The 19,238-nt window shown below is 47.7% G+C and overlaps 1 protein-coding gene across 3 annotated transcripts; it reads left to right on the top strand.

Annotated features, from left to right (window-relative positions):
- Window positions 1-124: 124 nt before the first annotated feature.
- Window positions 125-18,451, top strand: ANXA4 (annexin A4). Of its 3 annotated transcripts, XM_056508537.1 has the most exons (14): window positions 125-239; window positions 1,523-1,630; window positions 11,326-11,381; window positions 12,427-12,502; window positions 12,865-12,959; window positions 13,237-13,350; window positions 13,519-13,609; window positions 14,229-14,308; window positions 14,695-14,751; window positions 15,147-15,240; window positions 15,726-15,821; window positions 16,258-16,316; window positions 16,583-16,705; window positions 16,942-18,451. In XM_056508537.1, the coding sequence occupies exons 3-14, from the start codon at window positions 11,379-11,381 to the stop codon at window positions 16,999-17,001; spliced, it is 948 nt and encodes a 315-aa protein (XP_056364512.1). In that variant the 5' UTR covers window positions 125-239; window positions 1,523-1,630; window positions 11,326-11,378; the 3' UTR covers window positions 17,002-18,451. The 3 variants fall into 3 exon arrangements, with proteins under 3 accessions (XP_056364512.1, XP_056364513.1, XP_056364511.1); XM_056508538.1 differs by lacking the exons at window positions 125-239; window positions 1,523-1,630 and adding an exon at window positions 7,260-7,890; XM_056508536.1 differs by lacking the exons at window positions 125-239; window positions 1,523-1,630 and adding an exon at window positions 8,072-8,268.
- Window positions 18,452-19,238: the final 787 nt, after the last annotated feature.

Here is a 19,238-nt window from a genome sequence, read left to right as displayed (position 1 = left end):
CAGCGGAGGGAGTGCCCTGGGGCGGTGGGGACTACAAGTCCCGGCATGCCGCGCGGCTGCGGCCGGCAGGGGGCGCTGTGCCGCGGGGCCGTGAGGGGATTGGGCCGGGCTCGCCCCTCAGACCGGCCGGGACCGGAGAACAGGGCCCGGGGGCTGCGGCCTCATCGCCGCGAGGGATGAGCGCAGAAACCCTGTCCATGAGAAACCACGGCCCGCATCAGGGCTTTGTTTGCTGACGGGTATTTACGTTCATCTTTGAAATAATGCGCTGAACTCGATGGTTTTGTGATATAATAATAATAAAAGGCCACTGTTGTGACATCTTGGGATTAACCTGAAGCACAAGGTTTATCTTCACACAGGCTCTGCTAGCGCCTGCTTTGAGAGCCTAAGAAAAAATCCTAAAAGCAGAGATATCCCAAGCCCTTCAAATGTCTTCAGTGCTTTACACCTGGTAACTGGTTTTGTAAAAACCTCTGCCTTGGATTTGCTGCTAAATTACAGCTTCCTCCTCCTTCCTGCCCGAGTGCTGGCAAGATGCTCATCAGGGGCACTGCAGCTCCCACAGAGCCATTTGGTCGGGCATTGGAAAGGTTTAGTTTAGCTCTGATCTTGGGAAGCTTACTTTAAATGCACTTTTCAGCATTTTCTCCTCAGAATTCAAGAGATTTTCCCAGCCTATGGCATCCAGAGCAACCAACTCCTCTCCTCATGCACTATTGGAGGCCAGAGCTGGGATTTAAAAAGCAGAGGGAAATGTTAAAATGTAAAAAAAATGTTTGTTCCAGAATGAAGCCCCAGAATACAAAACCCAAGCAGCACGTGGCTGCCAAATGAATACCTCCATGAGGACATCACTCTCCTTCCTCCCCTCTGACTGGGATGGAAGAGGAAACCAAAGCATGGTCCCATTTTCACAATGACTATTATTTCCTGTATTATGGTAATAACTACAACCATCCTGCTGCCAACCCCTGTCCCCAGCAGACAGGCCAGGCCTGGTTTCTTTGGGATGACAGAAATGTTTACCTTTCACACAGTCCCTTTCTTCATGCAGCCTCACTTAGGTCACAGGCTTCCAGCAATGCCAGTGAGATTGGATCAGCATGTTGTAAATGGCTCTAATTGGGTTTTTCCTCACAGTGTTTGAAGACTTTTAGATGCATATGGCTCTCAGAACAGGCAGGTGAAATTGCTGGTAGTAACATTTAGCACAGATACACAGATCTGACAGCATGTCACTACAGTTGTTTTTCTGCTGAGCCATTGTGCCTCCTCACTCTGGGTAATGCTACACCTCTTCCACCATCCTTGTCCTCAGCAGGTCTGAAAGGTATGGGCCCACAATCCCACCCCAAAAATGCAGACCCCAAAGTCCTCCTTTGACCACCTTCAGTCACCCATAATTTGCAGGGTGGCTCCTGATGTCACCTCATTTCCAAGTACACCCCAACTCTGCACAGCTGGAACTGCAATCATTTCAGTTAACACACGTGTGAAAACAGTCTTTTTTCATTTACAGGCTTTAGTCTGCATGAAACATGCTTGGCTGTGCTTTGGGGCTCTGTGATGAATTAACTGCCAGAGGTCAATACAGAAAGGTTCACGTGCCCTTTGGAGTAAATATGAAGTGAGTAAAGCCTCAGTTGCTTCTATACGTTATTTTAATTTTTTTTTTTTTATTAATTTCTCTAACCTGTGAAAATCCCCAGGAATCTCTCAAGACAGGTAAAACACCCAGAGCAAAAATTGAGTCCCACCACTGGGGATTTCTGGGGACCCTGCAGAATTGAACCATTTCCAAAGAAATTGGGCATCTCTGTACAGTACAGGGAAATGACTCATTTCCAACTGAAGAAGATAAAAGCCACTGCATGCTGAGAGCTGCAGATGCACTGCTGAGCCTCCTCCCTGGCTCTGAGAGGGCTTTTTTTAACCGTACCTGCAGTGCAATGCAGGGAGTGTCAGACCCACGCAGGGCTGGGGGCTCTGATGCTCAGCCCACGGGCACACAAACCCCACCCATGACCATTTTGGGGAGCAGAAGCTGAGCAGGAGCCATCCCCGGCTGCAGATGCTGAGGATGTTCTTTATTCCAGAAGGCACAAGGCTTGGCTGCGCTGCTGCAATCCCAGTGACCTTCACAGGGATCAGAGGGAACTGAGCCTGAAAGCTCCAAGGGAAAAAGCTGATCAGTGGCCACAGCACAGACGTGGCCTGGTGCTTCACCCATGTCAGAGTGACTCCAAAGTACTGCCAGGCTCTGCTGCAGAGAGGAACCTCAGTCTGACTGATACATTCAATCCTAAACACCAAATTTTAAGCTGCTAAAATCCCATGATGCAAGGTTTAAAGTATCTGAGTGTGGCCAGCGGAGCTAATCCCCTGCACATTGTCTCCCTGATCCCTGGTCCTCCTGCACTGCTCAGAAAATGTATTCAAATACCCAGGAAGAAGCACATTAACGCAGCTGCATCCCTCTCCATCAAACTTTCCAGTCAGCTCAGCATTTTCTAAATAAAAACACAGGCTTGGACAGATTTCCTGCAGCCCCCCAAAGGCGAGGGCACACTGGCCCCTTCTGGAGAGCTCCAGGAGCAGCAACGGCAGGGAACAGAGCTGGCAGAGCTTCCTGTGCTGGCTGTCACTTAACTGGCCAGGGGAAACGAAGCCATGGCCACATTTTCCTGAATTCACCGCATAACAATTAAGTCTTAATCACACACGTTTATCTTGATAAGGATGTTGGGAGAGCCACTTTTATGCAGCCAGACAGTAGGGGCAAAGTAAAGGGAGGAGATATTCAGATTAGATATAAGAAAGGAATTCTTGCCTATCAGGGGGATGAGGCCCTGGCACAGGGTGCCCAGGGAAGCTGTGGCTGCCAAGGCTAGGCTGGGGTAGCCTGGGACAGTGGAAGGTGTCTCTGACCATGGAGGTTGGAACAAGATGAGCTTTAAGGTCCTTCCCAACCCAATGCATCCCACAATTCTATGTCTCTTTAAACATACATTTACTGCAAAAAGTTCTGTTAAGCTTCTTACCAGCTAAAGAATAGAGCTGCTGTTCTATCCATCTCTGCCTGTGCTTTTCTGGATTTCAAGGATTTCTTTCCAAGTGCATAGTAGTGGCCCCCAAACACTATTAGTATGACCAAAAAAACCATCACTGATCTTCATCACCCCCAAGAAGAGGTCAGCTCTGAAGCACTCTATCATGGAGCTGGGCTTTACTGGGTTCAGAGTTGTGCAGAGGAACAAAAAGGCTCCAGAACTCAGATCTGTATTTTACATGTTTAAAACCTGGAAGTTTCCATCTCCTTGGTGCTCCTGTTTGCCCTTGCAGGACATCCCCACTGGCTCCAGCAATGGCTCTGCTTCCAGTGGCTGGAAGCCAATCTTCCATCCACAGTAGGGCACTCTGGTAGGCACACCCAGAAATAATGGAGCTGATTGAGCTCTCAGGCTCATCCATATGGGATGCAATGGCCTGCATTGACCCTGGGGGTGGAGCACTGGGTGGGAAAGAGCTGTGTTTCTCAAGGAGCATGACTGTGCACCACAGCTCCACACTGTCCTTTATAGCAGCTGCTGTTACACTAAGGGAAAATTGTGGGTTGGGTTCTCCCTGAGAGGGGATTTATCAGCTGTGTTTCAAGCATCAGGATCCTGTTGAGGCTCCTCCTGCCCCAAGCCACTTCACCCGGGTCTGCCCACACCCTTTGCTCACTTCTGTTTAAATACATGGTCAGAAAAGTTGTCCTGAGCTGGGCAGTCATAGCTCTGCTTCCATCCCCTAGAGCTGGGTTAAAGCCAAATTACAGAGCAGCTAAGTAAGATTAAGCTACATGGAGGCAGATATTACTTAGGGGAAAAAAAGGGAAAGTTATTCATTTCCTCTTCAGAATGATATGTATTCTAATTAAAGTAAACAGTCGTTAAGCCCCCTCCCACTCTGGAGGTATTTGCTGACTCCTGTTCCCCTTTGGATGGATTCATGGACACAGGCAGCCAGCGAAGCCATCAGACCACTGATGGCCCTGGACTGTTTGCATTCCCTGCTGTTTATAGCTTTAGTGAATAAAAGAAAACAGCAGACTGGGCCCGTGGCCAAGTGCAGCCTTCAGTTTCTCTGTGGGAGAAAGGCAGAGTGGGTGGGCATCTCTGAGGCAGTGTCAGCACAGCATATGCTGGGGGACAGCAGTGTGGAGAGCCCCCCACACCCAAGATGCTGCTAGAGCTGTCAGCGTGAGGAACTGAGAGCATCCGGGATCCCCTGCTGTGTGCCTGCCTGCAAAACACACCAGCGTCCCCACCTTGAGAACCTGCTGATTGAAACAGTGAATTCGACTCCTGCCTGTCTCTCCTTGCAGTGCTCATTGCTATCTCCCCTTACAGCTTATTGTCTGAGACATGTGGGCTCCCGTGTCCAAGTGGTCTCTTGTTTTAAAGGCATCTTGGGTGACAGGAATTTTCTTAAATCAGTTCTGCTCCCCAGTTCCTTCTTGGCATTGTGGGACGTTTATGTAATCTATCCAGAGAGCCTTTGACTTGCATAGCAGTGCTGGTATGCTGTGCTCAGGGTTCTAAATCTTGCCTGTATTGCTAAAAGGGAGAGTGCTGCACATTCCCCAGATAATACTGAGTGCAGAAGCAGTGTTTCTAATGTTTATGAAGAGTTAAGGACGTTCCAATTTCTTGTGAATTGGAATACTTCCATTTCCCACCTCAAATAAGCACTGCTTACCTAGGCCTGGGAGTGTTCCATCTTCCTTCCTCTCTTTGTGTTAAAAGGGCTCTACTCCAATCAAAGATCAACAGCTCCAGGCTGCCTCTTCCTAAGGTCTTCCCCAAAACACCTCTTCCCAAAACACCTCTGAGCTGTGGAAGTGGCTGTTTCACCTTACACGGTGCTGAACAGCAGGTAAGGACACACCCTTGCTGTAAGGGTCAGAAGTGCTCCTGGATGTGAGCCCTAACAACTGCAGTTCACTTTGGGACTGTTGTGATACTAATACACAGAATGAGAGAATTCCTTACCCTATTACAAGCACACAGAACTCAGTGCTTTAGAAAAGCAAGGGCTGCTTTTCAGCCTCCACCCTACCTTCGGGTACTGCTGCTATGGAGACAACACTGACTGAGCTACAGCATCCAACACACTCCCACAGCACTTGTGCAACCCTTAAATAACCCCATTTTCAGGGGCTGCTGCTTGCAAACTGCCAGTGCTCAGGTATGAAAATGAGCACTTCCCTTGTGAACCTCCCAAAAACACCAGCTTAATACCCAAAGGCCCAAATTCTGACCCTCACATGGTGAATGATTTCATTAGTGTCAGAATTTGGAGCTCAGTGAATGAACTGAGGCTGTCCCTCTAGAGCTAACAGCAGGTACCTGCTAATGAAAGGACACACTGAAAATCTCTCCTCCTAGCACAGGGCTCCTTTGCTCTGAGGTACAATTTTAAAAGGTCAGGTCCTTCAGGCAAAAACAAATGCTGCCATTTTCTAGAGGTTCAGCTCTGTTTCATTGTGGGACTTTGAATAAATACCCCCTTCCTAATGGGCTGGTACTTGAGTCCAAGTTATTTACTTAATAAATTTTTTTTTTGTGTTTTTCTGTGACCTTTAATTTTTATTAGGTCTTTTGTAGATAAGAGGACAGCAGGATGGAATGAGGATAGAAAGTAGGTGTGTAACTGAGTAAAGTATGGGGGGTCGAGAGCTTTATAACAAGGGTGGTTAAAATAATTGACAGGACAAATGAAGTATCTGTGAACAGATGTGCTCTGTCACTGCACTGAGAGGGACTGTGGGCTTGTCCTTTGCTGTCCCTCTTTTGATGCAAGGCACAGCAAAGCTATGCCAGCCAGTGATATCCTTCAGCTGGAGATACTTAAGGATAGCCTTTAGAACCATAGCCTTTCCATCCTTTCAGAGATAAAGACAAGGCTGAAAGCTGAGCAGAGCCTGCACAAAGGGCTCCTGGAGAGACAAAGCTTTGTCACCTGAACCTTGTCTTGGAAAATACAGCAACAGCCCTTCACCTTCCTGAAGGGAGCAGCTCCTGTAGCAAGGTACAACAGGGTTCCTTAAACCCCAGTCATCCTATCCACCTTCCAGAGAAGCCCAGCCAACTCTCAGCATGCTCAGAAGCTTTTGTGCCTTTTTTTTTCTTTCTGGTCCAAATAACCATGACTGAATCAGATGGCTCTGGAGCCAGCACCCATAACCAGCCAAGATTACAGGGAACTTGGCTGTGTGGTGCATCAGGACCTGGCTGCTGAATGGACTACACTTACATGACTAATTCAGATGGCCAAAAAACATCCACACAAATACTTTGTGTCTTCAAGTATTCCTCCTACCTGGTGCCTCTCCCAGGGGAAAAGAAAAGATTAAATTATGAAAATAATAAATGGCAGGATTGGTGCACTATTTAAGTAATTTGTAAAGAAAATTAATAACTCACGGTATTAAATAATTACTATTGCATATACCAGTGACTGCAGTGACAGAGCCTTCCAATCCTGGGGGCTGAAGAGACTGGGAAGCAAACAGAAGGATGAAAATACATGGGCTAAAAAAGTCACTGGCAACATAAGATTGGAGAAACACAGCAGTTCTGCTGGTGGATTAAAATGGGCCCAGAACAGGGACTGGTGACGTGAGAAGAAGAGATGAGAATGGAAACTTTCACAGATGTAGGAAAGAGAAGAGTTTCTCCTTAGCAACAGTTTATAATATGTGCTGGTCCACACCAAATCCTGGGCAGAGTCAAGTGCCAGATTTTGCAAAGAAAGAGGCAGTGCAAAAGGAGGAGGCTTGCACCTGGTTTTTCTGTTCTATGGTCCATGTCCCCTTGCATCAGCAGTAGGTGCTGGACTCAATGGAGCTGTTTTGGGAGGCTGAGCTGCAGCAGGAGCTGTAATAAATAACCCACACAGACATGCTCACTGAGGCACAGCCTGCCTGCATCCAGGCTGCTAAATTTAGGTCCCCTTCCAGCAAACAAGCGCATGCAAAGAGCACAGGGATGAAACAGAGCTGTCGTATGAGCTGGAAAAAACTGAGAGGATTGGTTTACCCGTGATAATAACAGCACTTCTGGCATCAGAGGAGACCAAAGGACCTGAGGATAAACAACTGAAGACAAGATACATCTATTGCAAGGCTGATTTCCCTCTGTCAGCCTTGTGATTATGTCCATGGCTCACCTCGGCAGGGTCACATTGGGGTAAAACTGAAGTCCCTTTGCCTGAAGGGTTTTGGCCTGAGGGCACTGCCATTTATTGGGGCAAAAGGAATAATCGTTACGCAAAGAATCATCCTTACTGAAATCACGGCTGTTTGCAGGGCAGAGTTCTTAGACAAGGGGTGAGAATGCTGAAGACACAGAGAAGTGCTGTGGGAGCACAGAAGGCACGACACAGATAAAAAAATCCCTACACGCAGAACCGGGGGAGGAACAGGACTTCTTGCTCGGGGTTATTGCTGCCTGTGGTGCTCCGCGCCGTCGTCCCCCTCGCTCCCCCCTCGGGTGTGCCCTGCTGCAGGCCGGAGCGAGAGACCAGAGCCTGCAGACAGAGCCCCTCTGTTCCCGGGACTTTTACAGGGAATGCCGGGGAGCGTGGAAGGCGCCCTAACCTGCCAGCCCTCCGTGTAATGCCAAAAATGCAGTGTGGGGTTATATCCAAAACGTACGGTGGGAAGTTGGGAACTTCTCCCTGCTCTGGATCCCAACCAGCTGCTCAGGGATGGGCAGGGCAGGGCTGGAGCTCCTTCACGTCACTGCCGCGTGTCTCCAGGGCGGGGACTTTGCCACCCAGGACAGCCACCGGAGCTGTCCCCATCTGTGCCAGGGACCCTGCATCCGCGCGGGACAGCAGGTGAGTGCCAGGCGAGCGGGGCATCCCCCTTGGCGTGGGGCCGGGGCAGCGTGGCTGGAGCTGCCCGGGGAGGTGCCAAGCGCCACCCGCGCTCCCAGCGCGCACTGACGGCACTGCGGGAGTGGCAGCCCCGGGCTGGGCGATGCCAGCGATGCGCGACACTGGGGCGGCCAGGGGCTCCGGCGGGGCTGAGCAAGGACGGGGGGCATGGAGGAAGGGCTGACCTTTCCCGGGCACAGGGAGTGCCCGCTTTGGTTCCTGTTTGTGCCGTGCCCAGGCTGGCACGTCTTCCCCGCAGGCCGCTGGGGCGCCGAGGGCACGGCAAGGGGGTGACACGGCTCGGGGTGGGCGCTCAGGCTGAATGAGGCGCACAAGGCTGTAAGAATCATACTTTTATTCCTTCTGAGGGCAGTGGCCAGATAAAGGTTGTGTGGGAGGCGCTGTCATGCTTCAGCTGGCTCGGGGCTCGTGGCAGACGGGTGATCCTTTCCTGAGCTGCAAACTCGGAGTCAGTAGCCCAGAGGCGAGCCCGAGCCCCAGCCCCAGCCCCAGCCCCAGCGCTAGTCCTAGCCCTAGCCCTAGCCCTAGCCCCAGCCCCAGCCCCAGCCCCAGCCCCAGCCCCGGCCCCGGCCCCGGCCCCAGCCCCAGCCCGGGCACCCCGGGAGCGCAGCCAGGGCTGTGTCCCGCACACCGGCAGCCGCTGGCGGTGACAGAGCTGTGGAAAAGCTGATCCAGCGCTGGGTGTGGGTTGTTTGGGTGAACGTGCACCGAATGAAGGAACTCGTCGGACAAGTCCAGTGTTTGCCTAGCAAGGAAAAGGGTCACAGAGCGGTGGGTTTCCATCCAGATCCGAGATTTAGGACTAGCAACACTGCGAGCTCAATCTGAGATGGGGAAGGCCCTGTGTTTATATCCTCTTAAACTGTTGGAAGCTTTCCTTGGTGGTTCCTGTGTGTGTGTGTCTGAGCAGTCGGGAAAACCTGATTGTGTGCAAGCCTAAACTTGAACTGGCCAGCACACGTACTGATAGTCTCAGCGCTTTCCTCGTAAATTAGGTTTATTCTGGATTTAGCTTTTAGAGGATGTTGATATGGACTTAAAACAGACTGATTAGCCTGCCAGAAAAAGATCATTCATGGAAAAAAAAAAATCGAGTAAAGGGAGGGATGCCTCCCACACTTGCACTCTGTCACCTGGGCACATTGTTCTGAGCTTGTTCTGTCAGGTTTGTTGTACCAGGCCTTTTTTCTGGGGTGAAGCAAGTAACATCAGAACCATAGCACTGGCTGGCTGACTCTTACATGCATAGTTTAATTCTTCAAAACACAGAGGGATGTATTGTTCCTGTCCTGAAGCTGTTTTTTCCCCGATTGAGCTGCAGGCCAGGAATTGTTTTAGGCTGTTGAGCGCTGGCAAATCTGCTGAGCAATTCCCTTCTCTCTCTGCTTGCCAAGGGGTGGCTTAGGAGAGTTTCATTCATCTAAAGCCCCAGCATGAGCAGTTCCTGCGGATCCCTCCAGCTGTGAAAGGGTTACAGGGGCCACTGCTGGACAGCCCGGCTGAACTGCTGAGCTGTCCCACCTGTAACCTCAGCTCATTCTCACACAGAAATGCACCAGCAACAAACCAGCACTTGCAGACTGAGCAGTGGGTTTGCACTGCTGCCTTTTCAGTGCTCTGCTCTTTCAATTCCTAGTTGTGTTCCCAGGATAAAGAAATCAGAGTCGTGCAGTCAATATTCAGTGTGGTATTTCTGCTGTTAATGGATATTGCAAGAGCATTTGCCCTGAGTGCAGTACACGCAGCCTCTCCTTATGGTTTGGTTTCCTTCTGCCAGCTCATTTGAACTCAGAATTTCTGTTTCCCTTTCCCTTGCCACTGACCTTTATTTTGCCCTCTAATTGACTTGCTAAACCAGCCTGTCTGATATTCCTGCTTCTGTGTACAAAACAGCTGCATCATAAAAACAGCAGTGAAATTTGGAGCCTTCATTTAGTGTCTGACTAAAGCAAATAAAATTGGCTTTTTACTTCTGTTAAAGATTCAAGAAGAGCAAAGATGACTTTTCTGAGGTCTAGGTCATACTGTGATTGCTGGAATTCATGATCAGATGAAAGAAAGCAAACTCCACACTTGTAATTGCCATATGTTGCCTGATTGCACAGGGTGTAGCAAGGTAGAGGTGCACCCAGGAGTGCCTGTGGATAACACATCCATGGCACGGGCCACACAGAGTTAAGTGGGCTGAACAGCTTGCCCTGTGCATTCCAGGCCTGTAGGAGTCATGTGGAGCAGGAGCAAGCACCTGCTCTTGCACACCTGTCTGGGCTCATGGGCAGCAGCTATTAAACACCACCAGGAGAATTAGGGAGAGATGTCATTCACTGCTGGCACCTCTGCTTCTGCTCCAGGCTTTAATGAGAGAACTTGCTCAACCCTGGAATAAAACCACACATTTGATGGGGGACTTCAGTTGCTGTCACTGTGTTTGCCTCTTTTGAATTTATCTTTAATTTAATTAAACCCTACTGTATATAGGTATCTCTTTGACTCTGGCTTTCCTAACTCCTCTCCTGTGATTGCTGGGATGAACGTGGGTTGTGGGGAAATGAACCTTGTCCTGGTACATGACATCCTGTCAAGTGATCAGGGACACAGGAAAATTTGGGTGTGTTCATGCAAAGGCTCTATGATTGCAAACAAAATTATGAACAGATGTAACAACCCTGAGAGGATGGCAAGTAAGCTTTGGGGTTTTTCAAGGGTTTTGTCAGTTAAAACTACAGCCCTACAAGGAAGGACACAGTGCACCAATCTGAGAGGATGTTGAATATAAAATGTTCTATTAAAATAGTAAGATGGAAAGCAATTATCCTGCCCAGTGCTCAAGTGAGGTTATCCTTGGTGCCTCACCTACATCATGATGTCTCTGCTTCCCAGGCAGGATCCATAAAGGGTTAGGGCAGTGTGGGCAATCTCACCCTACTTCATCCTCACCCTATTTCATCCTCACCCTGCTCACCCTCAGGCTTTTACCTGCCGAGCTAAAGCTTGCAGGATTTTGGAGGACATGGGAATCAAGTTTCAATTTCTTTGCTCCAAGGGCAGCACTGTCTACTTCTCCTTATAGCCTCAGCCAGGCTGTCACACAGGCAATGGAGAAGAATCATTAAATTACCACTGCTAATTACCTGCTGTTCACCACATCCCTTCCAGCCAGCCCTGTGCTGCTGTGATCCAGCCTTTGCTCAGTGCAAAGTGGGGCTGAACACTCCAGGAAGCTGCCCTGGGCGTTCACTTGGGCTGCTCAATCTTGCTTTTAGTCCTCAAAGAATTAGATGGTTACTTAATCAGCTTCATTAACCTTCAAGGGAAGGTGCATTCTATTAATTATTTGCTAGAAGACTAACACTCCCTGTTGTTTTTTTATTACAGCTGTCTGAGTGTCCTGGACGCAGACAATAACAGATTGACCAGATCCGAGCACGATGGTGAGTGAGTGTGTTTGCTGTGCCAGGCTGTGCCAAGCCTTTGCTCTGACCTGATAAATGTGGGGAGTGGAGCTCAGATAAGAGCACAGCAGAAAGAACACTGTCACTGTCTGTCCCTTCAAGGGAGTCAATTTATTGCCTCTTTCTGCTTCCTCATTGTAGGGGAGAATGACCCACACATACAGGCTTTTGCATTTGGGGAGTTAATGGAAAACCAGATCAGATATTAATTCAAAGAACATTAATTTCTCCAGATAAACTTCCTAGGCATATTATTCTTTCGAGGCTGAGCCTGAAAGGCAGCCATTTCTGAGGTTGTTATTATAGAATCTTGGAATGGTTTGGGTTGGAAGAAACCTTAAACATCATCCAGTTCCACCTCCAGCCACGGGCAGGGACACCTTCCACTAGACCAGGCTGCTCAAGCCCTGTCCAGCCAGGCCTGGAACACTTCCAGGGACATTTTTCTGCCCATTGAATGTTAAGTGGTATTTTGCTGGTGATTTTCTCGGGAACATGAAGAGCTTTTCAAGAAAAGTGTATTTCCTCAGAAATTGCACTAGACCAGAGGCAGGAGAAACCTGTTTGTGAATCACAATTTCGGGTAAAACACTTCCTGGTGTGTTGTTCAACAGAATGATGATCCTTGACTGATCCTAGAGAAGTCAGGAACGGGGCTTTGATGGGAACAGCTTCTTCAATGATTTAGATGGAAAACTGCTGGGAAGAAGCTGGACTGAACAGAGATGTCAGGCTGTGTGCCCTTATTTAACTGGGAAGCAGATACTCCATGGGTGGGTGGCCACATTAAGATATTTTCTCCTTTCAGTTGAGTCCCTGTGGCTCATTTCTTATGTGGCTGGGAAGTCCCTCTGGAACAAGCAATTTCTTTTTAGGTCAGGATGAAACCTGGAGGTTTATTTGCTGTCACTTTCCAAAAAAGATGCTAGCATCTTTTGAATTGCCTTTTTTTTTAAATTCAACTCTACTCTGTGAATGTCTCACTTTATGACTACTTTTCTTAACTCCTATCCTATGGATTTAGGCAACAGTTAAGGGCGTCTCAACTTTCAGTGCTGAGCAAGAAGCACAGGCACTAAGGAAGGCCATGAAGGGACTTGGTAAGTTATCTCCCTCCACTGTTAAACCTTCTTTTTCTAGTTCTGGTGGTTGGGAAGGTTTTTACTGGTGGTTTTTTGGAGGAGAAGTTCAGCCATTTGCATCACCTCACTGCCCTGAGAGTGCACCAGAGGGAATTGGGTGACTTGAACCCTACTGGAAATCCAAGTCTTGACCATGAAAACATCTTTAGTCAGGCTCTTGTTTTCTCTGTCCTGTGATGTGGTTCTGCTGGGCTGAGGCACTCGTGCACAGATGACACCCAGGTTGTGCAAGGATGCCAAAAGCACACCCTGGGCAAGACCAGGGCAGGCCCCTGGTTCTGGTACAAGCAGCTTGACTGGTTTTCATTGGTTCCTTCCAGGCACAGATGAAGATGCCATCATTGAGAGCTTGACCAAACTGAACGCTTCCCAGCGTCAGCAAGTTCTGATCACTTACAAAAGCACTATTGGCAGGGTAGGTGCTCTTCAGAAATCAGTGCCCGTGGCTCTGACTGGGACATGTGGACTTACTTGGGTTGTACCACTCAGGTGAAATGTGAATATGCCAGTCTCCACAAGAGTATGATTGGCACTGAGCACAAGCTTTCCTTGGCCAAGTTTTTTTGGTCTTGTTTACTTCAGAGTAACTGTTCATCCAAGGAAGGCTGAAGTATGAAGAAAAGTGGTGAACAAGTTCTTCCTCTTCTCAAAGGTCATGTCTTTTTTTCCTTTCTTCTCTATCTGTCTTCTAGGATTTGATTGATGACTTGAAGTCTGAGCTGAGTGGGAATTTTGAAAGGGTGATCATTGCTTTGATGACTCCTACCACCATGTATGACGTGCATGAACTGAGGAGGGCTCTAAAGGTTTGGAAATCCTTTTTTATGTTGCATGACTTATGGTCAATTCAGTATGCAATGGCATAATTGTATATTAATTATTAATTCTTATTAAGCTGTATCTAATAAACAAAAGTCGAGTTGCCCTTCAAAACAATTGTCACAACCTTGTCTCTTGCCTCTGTGACTCCCCAGGGAGCAGGGACAGATGAAGGCTGCCTGATTGAAATCCTGGCTTCTCGCACCAACGCGGAGATTCGGCACATCAATGAGAACTACAAACTGCGTGTGTAGCACTTCATGCCATCTCATACTGGCTCAGAAGCCACTTGTGTGTGTGCAGGGGTGTGTGGAGAGGCAGGAGGACTAGAATTACACCCAGAAATGGAGTTGGTGTAAATATAATGGGGTGGGGTGGTTATGTTTCTCAGCTGGAGGTCTATCCATGGTGGTGGATCTTTTGCCAATTTTATACTGGCTGTGCTTCTTAATTTTGCCCTGTACCACTCAATATGGTGGCTAGATTGCTGTGATGAAAGCCAAAAAGGGCTTTCTGGCTTGTCCCAGTCACAGTGTGGCCAGCAGGACACGCCTGTCCCCCTGTGCTGCACTGCTGAGACAACTCAAATCCAGAGGACAGTTTAGGATAGATGTTAGAAAAAGGTTCTTTACCCAGTGGGTCACTGAGCACTGGAACAGGCTCCCTAAAGCGGTCACAGCACCAATCCTGATGAAGCTGAAGGACAATATTAGACAATATTCTTGGGCACAGGGTGGGACTCCTGGGGATGGTTCTATGCAGGCCCAGGAGTTGGACTTGGTGATGCCTGTGGGTCCCTTCCCACTCAGCAAGCCTGTGGTTCTGTGAGCTGTCAGTAAGAGATGTGCTGTGTGTGCTCTGGCAGAGTACGGCTCCACTCTGGAGGACGACATTGTCTCTGACACATCCTCCATGTTCCGCAGAGTCCTCGTGTCCCTCGCCACGGTGAGTCCAGGACAGGGAAGTCGTGGGGCTGAATGTGCTGCTGGGCATCTCTCACACAGTCATGAGGTGCTTCAGGCTGGCTGCTATTTCACTTCTCTTGCATTTCACCTTGCCAGCATTTCACACCAGCTCCTGCAGGAAGAGCAGCCTCACTCTGCCATGCCTTAATGCCATATGCTCTTTTTCAATTAAAGTGGATGGCTACTTGTTTCAAAAGAAAGAACAAATCATATCTGAATCATGTTTTGCTGTATTTGTAACCCATTACTCAATATTAAGAATCCCATTATACATCTCCAGTAACTGCTTTTGAATGGGGAATATGCAGGACTTACTTCCATTAGTTGCTCTGTTGAAATGAGTTTTTCATCCTTGTATTTCCGCAGGGTAACAGAGATGAGGGAACATTTGTGGATGAGGCCCTTGCTCAACAGGATGCTCAGGTGTGTAGCAATTTGCTCCCTTGCAAAAACTGTCTGGGTTTGTATGTGTGATGGTGAATCCCTGCTGTTTCTAGACCTCTTTTTCTCAAGGTAGATGAGTAAGCCTGAAGCTGTGCTTGTCAGCAGTGCCCCAGATTGGATATTAGGAAAAGAGTTGCCCAGCTCTGGCACAGGCTGTCCAGGGCAGGGGTGGAGTCCCCATCCCTGAGGGGTTCAACAGCCATGTGAATGTGGCACCTGGGGACATGAGTTAGTGGTGGCCTTGGCAGTGCAGGGGAAGGGTTGAACTCAATGACCTTAGAGGGCTTTTCCAACCCAAATGGTTCTATGAGGTAAAAATCTCATTATATACACCTGGTGTTCTCATTTATCCTCACTTTGTTCATGTCTTCAAGTGCCTGTATGAAGCTGGGGAGAAGAAATGGGGAACAGATGAGGTGCAGTTCATGTCCATCCTCTGCACACGGAACAGGTGCCACCTGCTCAGAGGTAGGAGCTCTCTGCTGTCCTGGGCCTTTTCCCTTGTTTGAGGACAGTACTTCTGTAGGAACTTTATTCTTTAACTGACTGTGATCCCTTCCTGAGACTACAGATATTCTCAGGACCAGTTGATTCAATTCTTTTAGACCATTTTATTCCTTCATGAGACAAAATGGGAGTTGAGAAAAACACCCATACAACTTCCTCTAGCCTGTGAATTGGAGATAATGATTGTGATTGTCATGGGACAGAGCTAAGCATGGAAACTGTCTGCATTAAATAGTAGTTCTGGAAAATCCTAGGAGCAGTGATTGGCTAATTAGCAACACAGCTGATAATTAAAATTAATTATTTCTAAGGGGCAGCCCTGATTTAGCTTACAATGTCATGGTAATGGTGCAGTGTTTGTACAGGGTATGAGGAGCTTGATCTTGCAAAGTGATCTACACACTGAAGTAGCTCACTTGGCTCTTTCATCTGACTCTCCCTCCTAGTTTTTGATGTGTACAGAGTGATTGCTAATAAGGACATCACAGAGAGCATTAAATCCGAGATGTCAGGAGACCTTGAGGATGCTTTGTTAGCTGTGGGTGAGTTCCCTGCTTTTAAACTTTGTCTACAAACTAATTAAATAATTAAAGATACTGTCTCTTGCCCTGAGTGTTTGCAGAGCTTCAGGGGGCAGATTCTTTTTCACTGTTTTACAAGCCACAGTTTTTAATCTTTGCAGATGCAAAGACCTGTTAAGAAGGCCCTGTGCTTTATATTTCTCTGCCAAGGGATGCTTTGGCAGATGACATTTGCTGTGTGGAAGCTTTAAAGCCCTAAACATGTTTTATTGCTGTGCACTGGGCATGGAGACATCAATTGACAGCAAGTCACTGACTCTGGATGTCTGCACTGTGCTTGTTGAGTTGCATTTTTACAGAATAAATGTCTGCACTGAGAAAGTGCTGGGAGGGTTTGGAAGACCTTATCCTTCAGTGTTTATTGGTTTTACTTCTCTTCTTCTTGTCTCCCTTACAGTAAAATGCATGAGGAATAAACCTGCTTATTTTGCTGAAAGATTGTACAAATCCATGAAGGTAAATAGATTTTGCTATTTTCTCCCTGGCCTTTCCATGCTTAAGTCAATAGCCTGACAGCAATTAGAGAAAAAGAAACTGTGTTAATTGGAGGAAAAAAAGAAGTCTGAGGTTTTCTGTGGACCTCTTTTCCTTCGGGAAGCTCAGAGCTGGTAATGGATCCCTGCATTAATGCAAAAATTGTCTAAGCAGGAACAGATTCCCCAGAAGGCCAAAGCCCTGTGCCTGTCCCTGGCGTGCCCTGAGTGTCCCCTTGTGTCCCTCAGGGCCTGGGCACGGATGACAGCACGCTGGTGCGGGTGATGGTGTCGCGCTGCGAGACAGACATGCTCCACATCCGCAGGGAGTTCCTGGCCGCCTACGGCAAATCGCTCCACTCCTTCATCAAGGTAACACTGCACTGCCAGGCGGCTGCAACGAGACCCTCAGCAGCCTCCTGCGTGTTTCAGAGGAGGGGGAACTTAGGGGACTTTACATTTATGTACTGGAAACCTTCCTGAGTGTTCTTGGTTATTAAATTGTCAAAGAGGATACAAACACTACTGTAAGTCATTTATGATGAGAGGAATCCTGCTTCCCATGGAGTTGCAAAATTAATGGTGTTCCTTTTTTCTGCTCTCTCTAGGGAGACTGTTCAGGGGACTACAGGAAAGTTCTGCTCAGGCTGTGTGGTGGAGAAGATTAAAGGAGGCCTGGGGAACCTGCTGAGTGATGGGAAGCAGCTAATCATAGAATTGTTTAGGTTGCAAAAGATCTTTAAGATCATCAAGTCCAATCATGATAAAGATTTATTTTCTTTTTTTTTTTTTTTTCCAAATGCCTTATTAATTACTCTGATTATTGACTTAGGTTAGTTCATACTCTGGTTAGATAGTGGCCATTCTGGTTGACCCTTTTGATACACTTTTATGGCTGGGAACACCCATTTGCCTACTAACTGGGCTGGTGAAGCCCATCTTACACAGAATGCTGTAACCAAAGGTATAAAAGTTGCTTCCTGACCAGTTGTTCCTTTGCTGTTGTGTTCACCAGTAAAACACATCAGCTAAAGCAAACCTGGATTCACAGTGTGAGAGGCTGCACAGGGAAAAGTCAACCTCATTGGTACGTGGAGACTGCAGAACACAGCTTTGCTTTTGTTCTTCAGTAGAATTAAAACACAAAGAAACCAAATATCTGAAATACAAGCACGTTTACATATTAACTTGCCTCTGTTAGTGTGGAGCATTAACAGCCTTGCAATACTCTGTGTATATGTTGCCTGTAGGTCTGTAAGTGGGGCAGTTGTCACTGGTGACATGAGAAAAACCTTTTTCTGCCCTGGTTAGAGCAGTCCTATGGTTTTCCTCTTTCTGCTGGATCATGGGAGTATAAATACTTGGGGTTATATTATAAACCCTGCTCTGGATAAAGTGACGTCATTGGAATGGTGCCTTTTAAAGAATTACCTGTCCCCAAAACTCCACCTCACCAGCGTAGTGCTGAGGCACCTCCCCAAATCCCCCTGAGCTAATTCCCCAGAGCTGCCTGGGACAGCTGCCCACATTTCTCCACACTGACTGACAGCTGTCCTGTGTCACAGGACCACTGAGGGATCCTCTGTTTGTGCCTGGGCCTCACATGGATGTCTGCATCAACCCCTGGGAGAGGCTTCTCCCCCAGACCCTACACACCTGCCTGTCCACTGTTCTCACTCCAAAAATGGGATTCTGCTTTGGCTTAGCAATTTATTTTTTAGTGCTGGTGGATAATCCTGTTCTGAAGGACCAGACTGAGGCTGCATTGTCAAAGCTCAAACACTGTGGTGGCTATACCCCAATTCCATCACTCATTTTCCTTTAAAACAGGCAGCTGCTGGCTGGAATAGGAGATGCCTCTGTGGCCTCCATAAAATAATTTTCTTTCTTGTTTTCTGGGCCGCTGTTGGAGACATATTCCTGACTTTTTCTGGCAGAAGAGACAGAGCTTCATCCATTCTTCTGAGGGCTCTGCCCAGGACAGGGAAATGCCCAGCACAGCACAGCAGCTGTGGAGGTGCTCGGCCATGGGTTTCAATGCCATGGGTCACGTTGGGTTTCAGTGCTTTGGCTCAGGTTGCTCAGTGTTGAAAAATGAATAAAGAATTTGTTTCCATACTTCCTGTCCCGATGGTGTGTTCTGGGAGGGGACACAGAGGAAAACTTGTTCTGTCCCAAACTCCAACAGGGAGCAGCTTGCGGGTCTGCTTCTTATTCTAATTAGTGCAGAAAACTCAAGGTTTGAGTCCTTTTAGAATCCTTTTCCTCCAGTAAGGACTTTCCAACGCATAAACTCAATATTTGTCTCTTCTTTATCTTCTGGTTTCTGGAAATTGTCCTTGTTGTCCATGAATTCTATAGTCCAGATGTCCAACCTCAACAATAGGTTTTTCTCCCAGGCTTTGTTCACTGAAGCACACCGGAGTTTGTTTGTCAAAACTTACAGTTTCAGTAATTTTCCCAAGCTGTCTTTCTACAAAAGCAGTTTATGGCAACTTTGCTAAACACTGGCTAAGAGTGTTATAAATGAGAAACAAAAAGTCTTGATTTTCAGCAAAATTTAGATTGCTTTATTTTATATAGACAGAGCAGAGGGGTCACCACCCACTGCACGCTCCATCCAACTTCGATTTGCAGCTGCTCTTTATAGTCTGGTTTTCTCATCGGAATCAATAATTGTTGCTTTTTTGCTGTCATATTTTTGCCAGGTAAGCAGTGGTGTCAAAAAACATCCGTGAAGTCTCTGGGCGATGTGAAGTCTCTGAGTGACTTGTCGGGTCTCATAGACAAGCATCTGGTCTTGGTAGATAAAACCAGTGAAAATCAGGAAGTCTGGTCTTCACAGATAGACAGCATTGATCGAACAAGGGCAGCGAGCCTGAGCTTGCAAAATCTATCAGACTAT

This window comes from Oenanthe melanoleuca, chromosome 22 (assembly GCF_029582105.1).
Source record: "Oenanthe melanoleuca isolate GR-GAL-2019-014 chromosome 22, OMel1.0, whole genome shotgun sequence".
Taxonomy (NCBI): Eukaryota; Metazoa; Chordata; class Aves; order Passeriformes; family Muscicapidae; genus Oenanthe; species Oenanthe melanoleuca.
This window is presented reverse-complemented; position numbering and strand designations above follow the sequence as displayed.